At 33.8% G+C, this 13,666-nt stretch overlaps 1 protein-coding gene across 12 annotated transcripts in view; it reads left to right on the forward strand.

Moving 5' to 3' along the window:
• The window catches only part of SCAF8 (SR-related CTD associated factor 8), a 103,909-nt gene that overhangs the window by 27,415 nt on the left and 62,828 nt on the right, over positions 1-13,666 (forward strand). For 10 of the 12 annotated variants that reach the window (XR_002830518.1, XR_002830517.1, XM_014460119.2 and 7 more), the window contains 8 exons: positions 1,567-1,728; positions 3,880-4,033; positions 4,883-5,013; positions 7,060-7,236; positions 8,234-8,313; positions 10,281-10,398; positions 12,317-12,448; positions 12,724-12,836. Coding sequence is in view for 10 of the 12 variants with exons in the window: in XM_014460119.2 (XP_014315605.1) it covers positions 1,567-1,728; positions 3,880-4,033; positions 4,883-5,013; positions 7,060-7,236; positions 8,234-8,313; positions 10,281-10,398; positions 12,317-12,448; positions 12,724-12,836 (1,067 nt within the window). In the remaining 2 variants the exon portion in view is untranslated. Of the gene's footprint in view, positions 1-1,566; positions 1,729-3,879; positions 4,034-4,882; positions 5,014-7,059; positions 7,237-8,233; positions 8,314-9,141; positions 9,195-9,544; positions 9,599-10,280; positions 10,399-12,316; positions 12,449-12,723; positions 12,837-13,666 lie in introns of those variants that run through there. The other 2 variants (XM_014460120.2, XM_023758189.1) reach the window with 2 other exon arrangements.

The following is a 13,666-nucleotide window of genomic DNA, read 5'->3' on the forward strand; positions in this document are numbered from 1 at the left end:
CCCTGGTGGTCAGTGCGCGTCATAGCAACCGGTTGTTCCACCGGTCTTTTGGCTGTGTGGTCGATTTGCATGTTAGGGTCTTATTATATAGGATTTTGTAGAGTTTCAGTTTTGTCCACACTGCCACATTCTTCAGTCATCATGCTAAATTTCCCACCACAATGAACGAGGTATACAATCTGTTCAACTGTTTCACCACTTGTGTAGTTGGTTATAGCCCATACAGCTTCCTTTTGAGTCTTAAAGTCTTCCTTAGAGAGAATGCCAAAGAGGAATGACATTCCCTAGTCAATGTCTGGGGGGAAATTTAAATGTGTGTGTGTTTTTTTGTTTGTTTTTCATTGATTTCAGAGAGAGGAAGGAAAAGAGAGAGAGATAGACGCGTCAGTGATGAAAGAGAATCAATTGGCTGCCTCCTGCATGCCGCCCCCTATTGGGGATCAAGCCTGAACTGGGTATGTGCCCTGATCAGGAATTGGAATCAGTGCTTGTGAATTGGTGCTAAAGGTCTCTTCATTTTCTTGACTTAATAAATACCTTAAGGAAAAGGTTCTTAAAAAGAATTTGAAGGAACATATGAAATATATCATCTTGGTTTTTTTCAGAGTGAAATTACTCATTTATCAGTTAAAAGTCCTAATAGAAATGTGTGTTTATGTGTTGGGGGTGTATTCCCACTGGTACTTGAGTTTCCAAGAACATAATTTTGATTTGGTGCTGTTTATGATTTCTAGGAAATTACTTAATTAGATCCAAAAGTTGAACCTGCTTTTTGCAGCGATGATTTCATTTTAATCAACAATATGTTTGGGAAACAGGTTTTTTTATGCTTTTGGATATGAAGACAAACTAAAAGCAGTGAAATTGTTAGTAAAAGGATTCTAAATTGTGCTCACCTAACTAAATAGGCTAGCAAAGCTTGTGGCAAGAAAGGAGGAGACTTTATGTTCTTCAATTTGGGTAATGGACATGAAGGTTGAGGAACATCCTTGGAATAGCTAAAAAATGTTTTTGTAGAATAAATTCTTGGAATCAGAATGGGAGTGTCTTAACTTTTTACAGGTGTGGTATTTGAGAAAAGTTTTGAAACTTCAGGCTCAGTACATTTAGAACGCTATAATTTGCCATTTGGTATTTGTTCCTACATTAGTACAGAAACCCTATTGTTACCTGTTTCACATGAAAGCTGATGCACCTTGGCAATGCTTTTTCAGAGCTCTTCTTTCCTGGATTTGCTGCTTCCTTCCATGGGGCTTTGCAAAATCATTGCCCATCATTTTTAATTGTAATTTTTTAAAATTATTCTTTTGTTGTTGTTGTTATTCAGGACAATTGTGCAGTCCTACATTGGAACTTAGGTGATTGACAATTGAAATGAGTGTGTAGAGTAGCCCAACTAGATTCTTTAAAGTGCCACTCCAGACAGATGGAATGGGGAATAGTCAATGTCTGAATATGTAGAACCTTAAAATGAACAGTGCTTGTATAGGACTTAGGATGATTTTTGTCTGCCAGGAATTTTACCTTCTCATTTCCTTACCTTTCAACTCTTCTTTTTTAAATCAGTGTAAACCAGAATACAAGGTACCTGGACTTTATGTTATTGACTCCATTGTACGACAATCTCGACATCAGTTTGGTCAAGAAAAGGATGTATTTGCACCCAGATTTAGTAATAACATCATTAGCACTTTCCAGAATTTATATCGTTGCCCTGGGGATGACAAGGTATGCTTCTTCTTCTTTTTTTAAAGTGGACAGATAACATTACCTTTTGGGGCTTAATGAGACTCTTTAGATTATCTTAATTTATGATTTTATGTTATCTTTTACTCTTCAGTTATTCTGAATTTGAATATTTAGTTATACTACCCATGTTCCTTTTTGTTCTTAGAATCTTTTTAAACAGTGGAAAGATGTAGGTTGATTTTGCTGCTTTTTAATTTATTGAAACAATTGATGCTAAGGAAACTTGCTATCATGAGCTTTTGGGATTATACTAAAATTTTATTTATTCACATTCATGACCAATTCAGAATTTTGATTGTTTGACTTCATTTACCTATTTAGTGTCTGTGAAAAACAGATTTGTGAAGCAACTAATAGAAAATAACTAACCTGCATCTCAGAATTCTTTTGTAATGGTAGAGTTTTATTGGTGCTGGAAACCACACTACTAGGCCTGCTAGGTCTGAATGAGTAAATATTCTGTACCACACAAAAAAGGCCTTACAGCCTGAGGGAGAATAACGAGGGGTTGTTTATCTTCATACATGGGCAAAGATGCTATAAGTTTACTTATTTTGTGTGTTGATTTGGAAATTTATTGTGCTCTTCTGACCAGATTGATTGCAATATTGATTATATAGGAAAAGATAAGAATAGGTGAAGAAGAATGGTTGCTTTAAAGAAGAGCCACAAAACTTAGGTAGTTTTTATTTTTAATTACAGTCTTTAATCAAGAAAAAAATGTTATAATGGATATATATGGAGATATTATTGTATCAGTTTTTGTAAACAATCCTTGAATATGCTTGCTTGAGAAACAAAACTTTCTTTTACATTTACTTTGGTACTTTGATAATTCTTTGCAGGCAAAAAAATTGTTTCCAATTTTAAGTGACCTCTCATAAGTGATTCTTAAAATAGACACCTTAGAATCCCATCTAAAATAACTAATTTAAAATTTTATGTGTACATTTTTTGAAGTTAAACACTTAGAAATATCACTAATTTGGATTTGGATTTCTATCAGTTACTATGAACAACAAATTAGTATTGAGTTTCTAAACTTCATGATAATTTTCTCAGTTATAATAGAGTTTAAGGTACAGAGTTATTTGCTTATTTTTTAACCGTAGTAGGAAAGATGACATTGGCACTATAATCTCAATCATAGTCTTGAGGCACTATTTGCATGTAGATAGATACATACATGAAACTTGTCAGAGATTGGCTAATTTTGAATTAGCCATTGTCTTGGGAACTAGAAGGTTTCTTTCTATAAAGCAAAAAACTGTAAGGTACATTTTAAGTGTTCACGTCAAAGAAAGGAGAGTCAAATCAGATGGTATGAAGCATTCTTTGTGTAATTTTCTATGCTTCATTTGAAATACAAAAGTTTGCATATTAATCTAGATTGGACATACTTTGAAAATCATCAGTATAATATTATAAGGGATTTAAAAATGAACCAGATCTTCATTTTTAAAATTGCTGCTTTTACTATTACAAAATATATACATTAATGTAGAAGTCTCTTTAATATTTAAGCTCAGCCTGTTATTTAAGTTATTTTCCTAATTGAGTAAGTAATGTTCCAATAATAACTAATACTTAGTGCTGTTTAAAGAACTTTTGTATGCTGAACAGTTGTGAAAGAGTGTAAATTTGGTTAAATTCTTATTTGAGGAAGTAACCTCCCCGGTCTTTAGACAGTTTTAAAATAAAATTTTTTATAAAGTCACGTATGATAAGAACTTTGTCTTGGTGTTACTTGTTTAAAAGATAAAGTTAAAATCAACTACAAATATGACTTTAATACTGATGTGAATTCTGACCTGCCGCAGCAGCTTGACATTTCTCCAGCCAACCATAACCGTGATCTCATTAGACTTCACATGGCAGCTGAAACCTAGTTGCCCTTCCCGCCTTCTGCTAAGTGTAGCTTTAGCTTAACTTGTGTATCTGTCAGAATGAATCTGTGTGGTTTTTTCCCAAGTCAGTTAAGGTTACCGAATGCAAAATTATAGAAACAATTTCAGGGCTGGAAAGTTCTGTAGAAATTATTTTAATCCATTTTTCCCACCCACTGGCCAAATAGTATGTGCTAAGGTTTAAAAGCAAAAAAATCAGTGTCATTTTTCTTTTTTCTTCTAGAGTAAAATAGTGAGAGTATTGAATTTATGGCAGAAGAACAATGTATTTAAGAGTGAGATTATTCAGCCTCTTTTGGATATGGCAGCAGGAATTCCTCCTCCAGTTGTCACACCTGTCCTGGCCAGTACTACTGCTGCTATGAGCAATACCCCAGGTATGTTGCTTTGATACAGACTTATTCTCCAAATATTGTGCCCATACTTCTCAGGTGATTATTCATATGTAAAATAGTGATTCCGCAGTGCAGGAGAATTTGACTAGACTAGGTAATGGAAAAGTAATTTGAAGGAAAAATAAATTCAGAAATTACATTTGTGTGTAATTCATTTCTAAAAACTAGGGAGCTGAATATTTTTAGTCCTTAGATACATAAACATAAAAAGCCTTTGGGAAATTGGTGTGTCAGTTAGGTTTTTCCTGATTTAACTGCCTATAATCTTTTAAACTTCTATGCAGATCAACTTGATAATATTTCACAGTATACTAGAGAAACATAGTATTATAAGAAACCATGAAAAAATTTGATGGAGCCAATAATGCTTTAATAATCTCAAAATCAGTTCTTGAGTTTTAATTGACATACTTTATCATATCCAAGAATTACATTTGTTAACATTTTGGTATATATTTAGTTTTTGGTGTGTGTGTGCATTTTTGAACAAAAATAGCTTTATATATACTAGTTTATAACTTTTCATTGAAGATTGTATTTTGGTTAATTTTTTATGTAATTGATTTTCATCTGTAGTAAGATTTTTAATGGCTGCTAAGTATTATAGTAGTAATTTAAAGTAGTTAATTGTAGACAAGAATGGACCATCCTTTTGGTATTTTAACCTATCTAATTCTGTAATGATTTTTCAAAATAGAGACAGTAAAATAAAACATTTATATAAATATGTATGTGTTTTATGAAAGTGACACAGCAAATTTCTCTACCTTTTCAAGCTTTATTTATTTACTTACAAATTTATTGGGGTGGGTGTGATGTCTCTTTTTAAAGGAACTCCTGTGACACCTGTTACTCCAGCCAATGTGGTCCAAGGTTTACCTGATCCATGGGTATCCCAGATAGCAAATACAGATACACTTACAGCTGTAGCTCAGATCTTACAAAGTCCTCAAGGCCAGCAGGTGAGAAGCTTTTTTATATTGACAATGATATAGAACTCATTATTTTCCTAATGGATTGTTTCATAATGCACCGTCTAGAACAGTGGTTCCCAACCTTCCTAATGCCGAGACCCTTTAATACAGTTCCTCATGTTGCAGTGACCCCCAATTTCATTGTTACAAATTGAACATAATTAAAGCATAGTGATTAATCACAAAAACAATATGTAATTATAGATGTGTTTTCCGATGGTCTTAGGTGACCCCTATGAAAGGGTCGTTCGACCCCCAAAGGGGTCGCGACCCACAGGTTGAGAACCGCTGGTTTAGAATGTGTGTGTGTTTTCTTAGCACTTACTATCTTGTTACAGTGTATAAGTTATTATTTTGTTTATTCTGTTTTTTCCTACTGGAATGTATGCTATACAAGGGCAAAGGTTTTTGTTCTGTTCACTGCTGTATCTGTAGTTTCTAGGTTCTAGCAGGCATTTAACACTCTTGTGTAGAAGGAATGAATAATGTATATTGCGTATACAAAAGATATTTTAGAGTTGAGTTGTCTGGAAGGTAAGGTGGCCTGTGCCTATACTTGTAAGTTATTAGTGAAAAAGTTGAAATGGTAGATTAAAGTGTGGGGCCTGGGTTTTACTATACATAAATGGTGAGCTGAGAAATAAAGGATTGATAAAAAGCAGTGGTGAATTGCTAGATATTTTTATGTTGAAGTCACATGATCTGAACTGTACTTTAATGGGTGGGAGAGGAGAGAAGGTCTGGAGAGAGGAGTATCTTTGTTTTGGTAACAATGATAATGTAAGGGAATAATGACCATGTGAAAAGTAGTAGGGACTTTAAAAAAGGACAATCTCAAAAAAAAAAAAAAGACAATATAAAAACCAATTCAATTATATTCATATAGCAGACCCAATTTCTACATTTTTGGCACAGTTAGGAAACTGAATTGATAATACATAAAATTATTAGATTATTAATTTTATTTTGTGATACTGATATTTTGAAAATCATAAAGTAAATGTTTCCATTTTTAAAAATACTTATGAAAATAAATACTTTTAGCAGGAGATGGGATTTTCCAGGAGAAATAATACATAGAGTCAAGAAGACACAGTAATTGATAGAATATCAAGTGCAGAGTAGAGGAAAAGTAGGATCCTGCACTGGTTTATACCTGGGTGACTGAAAATATAACAGTGCTATTGGGGAAAAATGGGGTGCCAAAAGGGGCAGTTAAAGTGTGTAAAGGAAAGATATGGCCTCTCTTCCTCCTTCCCTCCCCAGTTCCCTTTATTCCTTTCTCTCTCTCCCTTTCTTCCTCCCTTCATTCTGTCTGTTCTGTAGCTTCCTCAGTGCGGTAATTCAACCATCATATATTTTTAAAGTATTTTTTTTTTTTGGTATTATATTAGCAGTCTGTAGTAAATGTTTATTTGATAGCTTAATGACTCCTTTGTTTCTTAATGTTGCTATTTTAGATAGGCATGAAATTATTTTACTGTCATCTTGAGTGATGTTTGTACTTTCTCCCGCTAAGAGGGTGGATGAGAAGAAGGGGGAAGAACGGTTACTTTCAACTCTTGTTGCACTGTTCACCTTTATTTTCCTTAGTTTTGAACTCTGCTTCAAGGGACAGATTTCTTTGCTTTCCTATTTGAGGAAACATGCTATCAGATGTCAGATCTGAAAGATAGTAAAAGCAGTAGTAGTCAGTGCTTGTCCTTTTACAGAGGTTAAGTAAGTTAATTGAAGAAGAGATGAAAAGCTTTGTGAAAAGAAATGAGTCTGCTTGTGATGAGTTCTTTATTGGTTATTGAACGAACACTTTTTTGTTTTCTGACTTTCCAGAAGCAAGACAAATTTATTAAGGAATGTTATATATTTGGGCACACAAAATTTATTTTTTTAAAAATTAACTCTTGTGTTAGTTTACATTTTTTTTCTTCATCTCCAGAAACTAGAATGAATTCTATTGACTAAAAGCTTTAGATGGGCATTCTGATAAAACCCAGCACCTGTCTGTATTAATTTTCCCGTTTTTTTCCCTTCCAGTTTCAGCAGTTAATACAAACTTTACAGATACAACAGCAGAAGCCCCAGCCTTCCATCCTGCAGGCCCTGGATGCTGGTCTTGTTGTTCAGTTGCAGGCTCTGACCGCACAGCTTACAGCTGCAGCTGCAGCAGCCAATACGCTCAATCCCTTAGAACAGGGAGTGTCTTTTAACAAGGTAGAAATTAAGTTATCAAGTCTGTTCTATGTGAATTATGGGATTTTATATACTATCATGTAGGTAATTGAGTTTTATCATAGAATTATTTCAATTTCTACTGTACAAGATGTTACCAGTTTTACAAAAGGCTCAAATTTCTTAAATTAAGTACTTTTACAATTCTGTTTGAAACATTTACAATATTTTCCTTTGCATAAAGATAAACGATTTTTAGGTCAGTAAAATTGTGAATTCACCTTTAAGGCAATTTATTATTTTCTGAATTTCTAAATTTCTTTTTTGGATGTTGTATTAATTATGGTGTTCTATAATTTTAACCTGCTAAAATTAAAGCTGTTCATTGTGTAAGTTCAAAGAACAACTTTTCTACAAGTTGTCATTATTCTATAATATTTTGATAAATTGAGGTCTAACTATCATGTTTTTTAAGTTGAAAACTTTTCATGTATAGCTTATTGTGTGATATGTTCATTATTCTTGTTAATTATGGGAATATTAAAATACCTTGGAAGAGTTACCCATAATTTATTTGTGCTATTATTATTTTCCATAGAAAATAATGATTTATTGAGTTACTAGATTTTTTCAGCCAGCAGCTTCTAAGTGTAATTTAGCCTGACTCTAAATAGCTAGACCACATAAAATTCTTCAAATTGATCATTTAGAAAACAGTGGAGCATTTTAAGAAAACTGTACTAGGAATAGATCATTGATTATAGTCCTAGATATTTTTATCAAGCTTTATTACCATTGGCAAGCCACTTTATTTTGATTCTAATTTTTTCAAGAAAAGATCCACTCAAATAAAATGTTTTAGTATATTATAACATGAAAGGATTATATGAAACATTTTCATATTAACTATTGAGTAATACAGATAAATTAGTGGGATGTAATTGACCTTTAAATAAAAAAGCATTTGTAACATATTTGTGAGAAGCACTTCTTAATCTCTCTCTTTCTCTTCCTCCCCTTCCACACCCCCTCCCCCCAGAAGTTGATGGATAGGTTTGATTTTGGAGAAGATTCTGAGCATAGTGAAGAACCCAAAAAAGAAATTCCAACTTCTCAACTGTAAGCATCATTATGTTTTTCTTTATAACCATAAATGTTTGATGGTTTTTTTAAATAAACATTGGATGGAATGCTGCATTCTGAACTACTAGATATCCTTTGAATAAGTTAGGCTGTTTTGTTCTAACATTACAAAATGATGGTAGGATGGTTTTCTCGTTGCCTCACTCACTATATTATTTGGACTCTCAGATCTTTGCAGATAGTTGGCTATATGAAAAGTCTTTATGGGAATGTTGATAAATCTAGTTGTGATATTTTCTGTATCTATATTAGGCTTTATTTATCTCACTTGTAAGAACATTTGAAATAATCGGAAAGAAGCTTGCTTCTAGTGCCAGGGACCACTTCTGAGAAGTATACCAAATCCTGGAAGTGTATCAGACTAATCAGAAGTAGAGGTTAGGGTTGTAGGGATTTTTGTTGTTGTTGTTGTTGTTGATAATCCTCACCTGGTGATATTTTGCCATTGATTTTAGAGAGAGTGAACAGGAGAGAGAGACAGAGGAGAAACATCGATGTGAGAGAGACACATCGATTGGTTGCCTTTCCACATGCCCTGACCATGCCCGTTGATCAGGCCTGCAACTGAGGTACATGCCCTCATGTACTGAAGGGTCCTGGAATTGAACCCGGGACCCTTCAGTCCTCAGCCGCTGCTCTTCCCACTGAGCCAAACTGGCTAGGGTGGGATCTTTTTTTTTTTTTTAAAGAAATGATTGTATGTTTTTATTTATCTCAGCCTCCCCACCCCCACCAGTTCTGCAGAGCCCTAAATTTTGTGAAGGTTCATGAAAACAACATTGGGTGTGGTGTGGAAAGTGGGAGAATGGAAGGGGATTGATGAATGAGGAGAACTTCTGGGAATCTTGTTTCAAACGGTTTATTAGTTTTATATATCGGGATAATGTATTTAAAGATTATTTATATAATATAAAATACAAATATATTATTTTGATAAAAAGATTGTACTTGAAATAATTAACAACTGATGTTTTAGATTGAGTTGTGAAGTTAGAAGAAGCATTTGAAATTATGTAGATCAGTTGCTTGAACAATATAAGAATCATCTATCTTTAATAATCTTGACAGCAAGGTATTTATCCAATATAGTAATGCCTTCCATTATGAGAAGTTAAGTAATTATTATTGTTTTATGTTCTTTTGTTACTGAATCCTGTTTTTGATTTGCCATCTACACACTCATCCCCGTTCTGCTTTCTGAAGCAAGGAAACATTTGCTCCACTATCATTTGAGACATAGCCCTTCAGTTTTTGAAAATAGGTATCATTCTTCTCTTTAGGCTTATTTGCTCCAGATGACGTACTCTTTTTTTAACTGTTTCAAGACTTCTCACCATCCTGATTGTCCCCTTTGGGATGCCCTCTTTTTTGTTCCTTTTACCTTGTGGCACCCAGAATTCCAGGTGTGAATTTCCCAGAGTATAGTTAAATTATTTCCTCCTATTTAAACATTGTTTCTGTTAGCATATCTAATAACATGAGGGCTTTTTTAAAGAAAGCAGATTAATTTTATGAATTTTATTGTCAATTATAATTATAGATTTCATATGTACTAATAGAATATTTTTCCCACTATTTCATAGAGAAGTTAAAGTGACTGTTTAAATACTTTTAAACTGATTTTAGAAGTTTAATTGAGCTTTTCTTAAAATGTTCTATTGTAAAAAGTACTAACATATTTAATAGCATGAGATAGTAATATCAAATCTTTATCAGAGTGTCTCTAACATGTCATATATTGAAACACTATTGAAGAGTATATTTCTATTTTAACATAGTAATGTTTTGAGGTATTCCATTTTCTTAGTTAGTATTCCAAAAATAAACATTGTAGTAGAGTATGTTTCATTTCCTTGGCATTGAGGTCAGGGTTAAATACTCCGTTATTTTTATATTATCTTTACTGGGTTTTAAAAGATATTTCCACTTGTTTTTCCTTTTAGTTCTCACGTTTCAGAATCTGTGAACAATTCCATTTTTCATCAGATAGCAGAGCAACTACAGCAACAAAACCTAGAACATATCAGGCAGCAACTCCTGGAACAGCAACAGCCTCAAAAGGTTTATAACTCCATCTTGTGGCCTTCAGAATTATTGCTGTCTGTATTCTATAAATTGAATTTTCTTATTAAATATGGTGATTTTTCTTCAACTATTATTAGGAAGATTAGTCTTTTTAGGATTTAACAGTTTTTTCTGTAATCAAAATGTACACAAGCAACTTATGAATGGATTGAGACCATTGTAGACATTAATCTCAGTGTCCTAGAAGTGGAGAACAGAAGACAGAGATGGGCTTTCAGTACCACAACTTAGTTCCTCCCCACTCATGAGTTCTCTCTCAAGTAAGGTAATGATGCTTTTGCTGCTGTTGATGGCAGTGATGACAGAATAGACTGCTGCCTTTACTTCAGCTATTACCATGTGGCAAGAACTTTATTAGGGTGATTACATTTAATGCTGATGAGATAGGTCTTTTGACTCCCATTTCATACCATAGAAAATTGAAGGTCAGTGAAATGAAATATCTGATCTTTATAATATTCACAGTTTTGTTTTTTTTTAAATTTCAGAAAGAGGAAGGGAGAGGGAGAGAGAGATAGAAACATCCATGATGAGAGAGAATCATGGATCGGCCGCCTCCTGCATGCCCCACACTGGGGATGGAGCCCACAACCTGGCATGTGCCCTTGACTGGGAATCGAACCCAGAACCTCCTGGTTCATAGGTCAACGCTCAACCATTGAGCCACACCGGCCGGCCTGTATTCACAACTTTTTGGTGAAAATAAATTTAATACAACCTCACAGACATTTAAAATAAGCGTTGTTAGACAAATAATACACACAGAGCTGAACAGAAAAGCAAGTCCTCAAGTAACCTCTTCTCTGATGAAGCGCATACATCGTGGGGACATAGGCAGAATTCTAATTTCTGTAACAGGTACAAGTGAAGGACTGGAAATATGGAAGTGGGATAGTTACTTTAGTGCTGTTACAGAGGCAAAGGGTTGTCGTGATGGAAGAGTTTATCCAAAAACAGATTTGTTCATCTATCGTGACACTTTGGAATTGCCTTAATTCCAGTTTTATTTCACAAGGTTTAGGAGAAGCAGGAAATTCAAGGTGTAGTACTCTTGACCAGCTTGTAATTAACACCAAGTTATTGGAGTGAAAGGTGAAAATAATACAAACTTGAGTATGTGATCCTAAGGAATCTCAGTCTCTCCCGTCTTGGCTTACTTAATTGCTCTGTGTTATTCATAATTTTAGAAGATACAGTAATAACACCCTTTTGAAAGGAGTAGATGTTCTTAAAAGCGTCATTGTTAAAAAATGAGTGAGGAAAAGGGAGTGGTGAAGAAAAACGACTTTCTAATGCATAAGGTAGATAGTGTTTAAAAAACATTTAGAATTGGAGGGTATAGCAACAGAGTAGCAAATCAAATAAATTGTTTAATTGGCTCTACCAATTCAATTGCCCTACTGTATTTAAGATAGGGTTAATAAGAAGAAAAAACTTAAGCATTTTTATTTACCAATAAGCTCAATATGGCTGTCTAAAAGTTTTAATAGTGTCCTAGAGAAAAGAATAGGATTACTAGTGCCACTCTAAACATAGTCGCCCTGACCACACGTGGAGGTTACCATTACATATCATTCATGATATCCTCCCTTTGTTAATTCTTGATAGTTTATATTTTCTGCAATTAAAAATTCACTTGAAGACCCACTTGATTTTCTCATTCTATTCTAACATTGTAGTCTTCTCCTCTTTTATGAAGTTCTGCTTTGCTTTTAATTAAACTTGGATTTGCACAAAAGTTTAAGTTTAGATTGATCATAAAAGATTAAACATAGAATTTCTTTATGCTTTGGGCTCAAATTTTAGAAATTGTCATGTTTGTGTGTTTAAATTTTCACTTGTAATAATATTCACTATTTCTCAATGTTTGTGTATTTGTATATATTCTCAATAGGCAACCCCTCAGGATAGTCAAGAAGGAACATTTGGATCAGAGCATTCCGCGTCACCCTCACAAGGGAGCAGTCAACAGCATTTCCTTGAACCTGAAGCAAATTTGGATGATTCCATAGATATTCAGCAACAGGTAAAAAGTAAATGCTTTTTTGGGTCATAAATTTATAAATTAGAGAAAAATATTATAAAAGACGGTAATTTTTATTTTAGGTAGAATATTTTATTATCCATTTTATGTAAAACAATAATATCCTGAATGTTTTTTCTCCCTACCTAAGCTCTGCACTCTGTTTTACTATTAGACATTAATGCTACTATCATGAGTAGTTTGTAAGGAAGAAATGTCAACATGTACTGATTCTAAACTAGGCATTTTGTTTGTTTGCTCTTCTTTTGACTATTAAGGACATGGATATAGATGAAGGGCAAGATGGAGCGGAAGAGGAGATCTTTGAACAAGAAGCAAAGAAAGTGGCTGTTCGCTCGAGATCAAGAACACATTCACGCTCTCGTTCAAGGTTCTACATGATATTTAAAAATAGTTGTTTGTAAACATTTAAAATGTTGGCTTTATTTCTTTGCATCAAGATGTAAGGAAATTTTTTTTCTTAGAATTATATCTTATATTGTCTCAGAAAGAAGTAATTCAGAATTTGCTAAACAGAAAATAGTTTGTTCTGTTTTTACTTGGATATATCTGTGGTCATTTATTTGAATAATATACATGAATCACAGCCATATCATGAGACCTTGATTTTGGATTGTGTCTGATTATAGTTAACTAGAGGCCCGGTGCATGAAATTTGTGCACGGGTAGGGTCCGTAGGCCTAGCCAGTGATCAGGGCTAATCAAGTTCCCTGCCTCCTGGCCTCCCTGCCTCCTCCTACCCTCACTCCCTCAGCACCCTGCCACCACCGCTGCCCACCCCTGGTGGTCAGCGCACATCATAGCGAGCGATCAAACTCCCAAGGGGACAATTTGCATATTAGCCTTTTAATAAGTAGGTTATTATATAGGATAATATTTTGATGATATCCACCTTTTAGGATATTGATGTCTCAGAACAACAGTTAAGTCAGGCTGTGGAGGAAGTGTTAGAAATTCTATCGTATTTCTCACATTCCATTTCATCTCATAATACCACCAAAAATGATCATAAAGATAACACTACAAAAGTTTTATAAACTATTATAAAATATCCTATAAATGTTTTTTTGTGAGCTTTTCAACATGGCTAAGGCACATTAATGTACATGCTCATTCAACTTTGAGTTGGATGGTTTTTCTTAACCTCGTAAATTTTTATGGAGCATGCATACATTGGCTTTACTACAAACTACATTAAAA

This window comes from Myotis lucifugus, unplaced genomic scaffold (assembly GCF_000147115.1).
Source record: "Myotis lucifugus unplaced genomic scaffold, Myoluc2.0 scaffold_125, whole genome shotgun sequence".
Classification (NCBI taxonomy): domain Eukaryota; kingdom Metazoa; phylum Chordata; class Mammalia; order Chiroptera; family Vespertilionidae; genus Myotis; species Myotis lucifugus.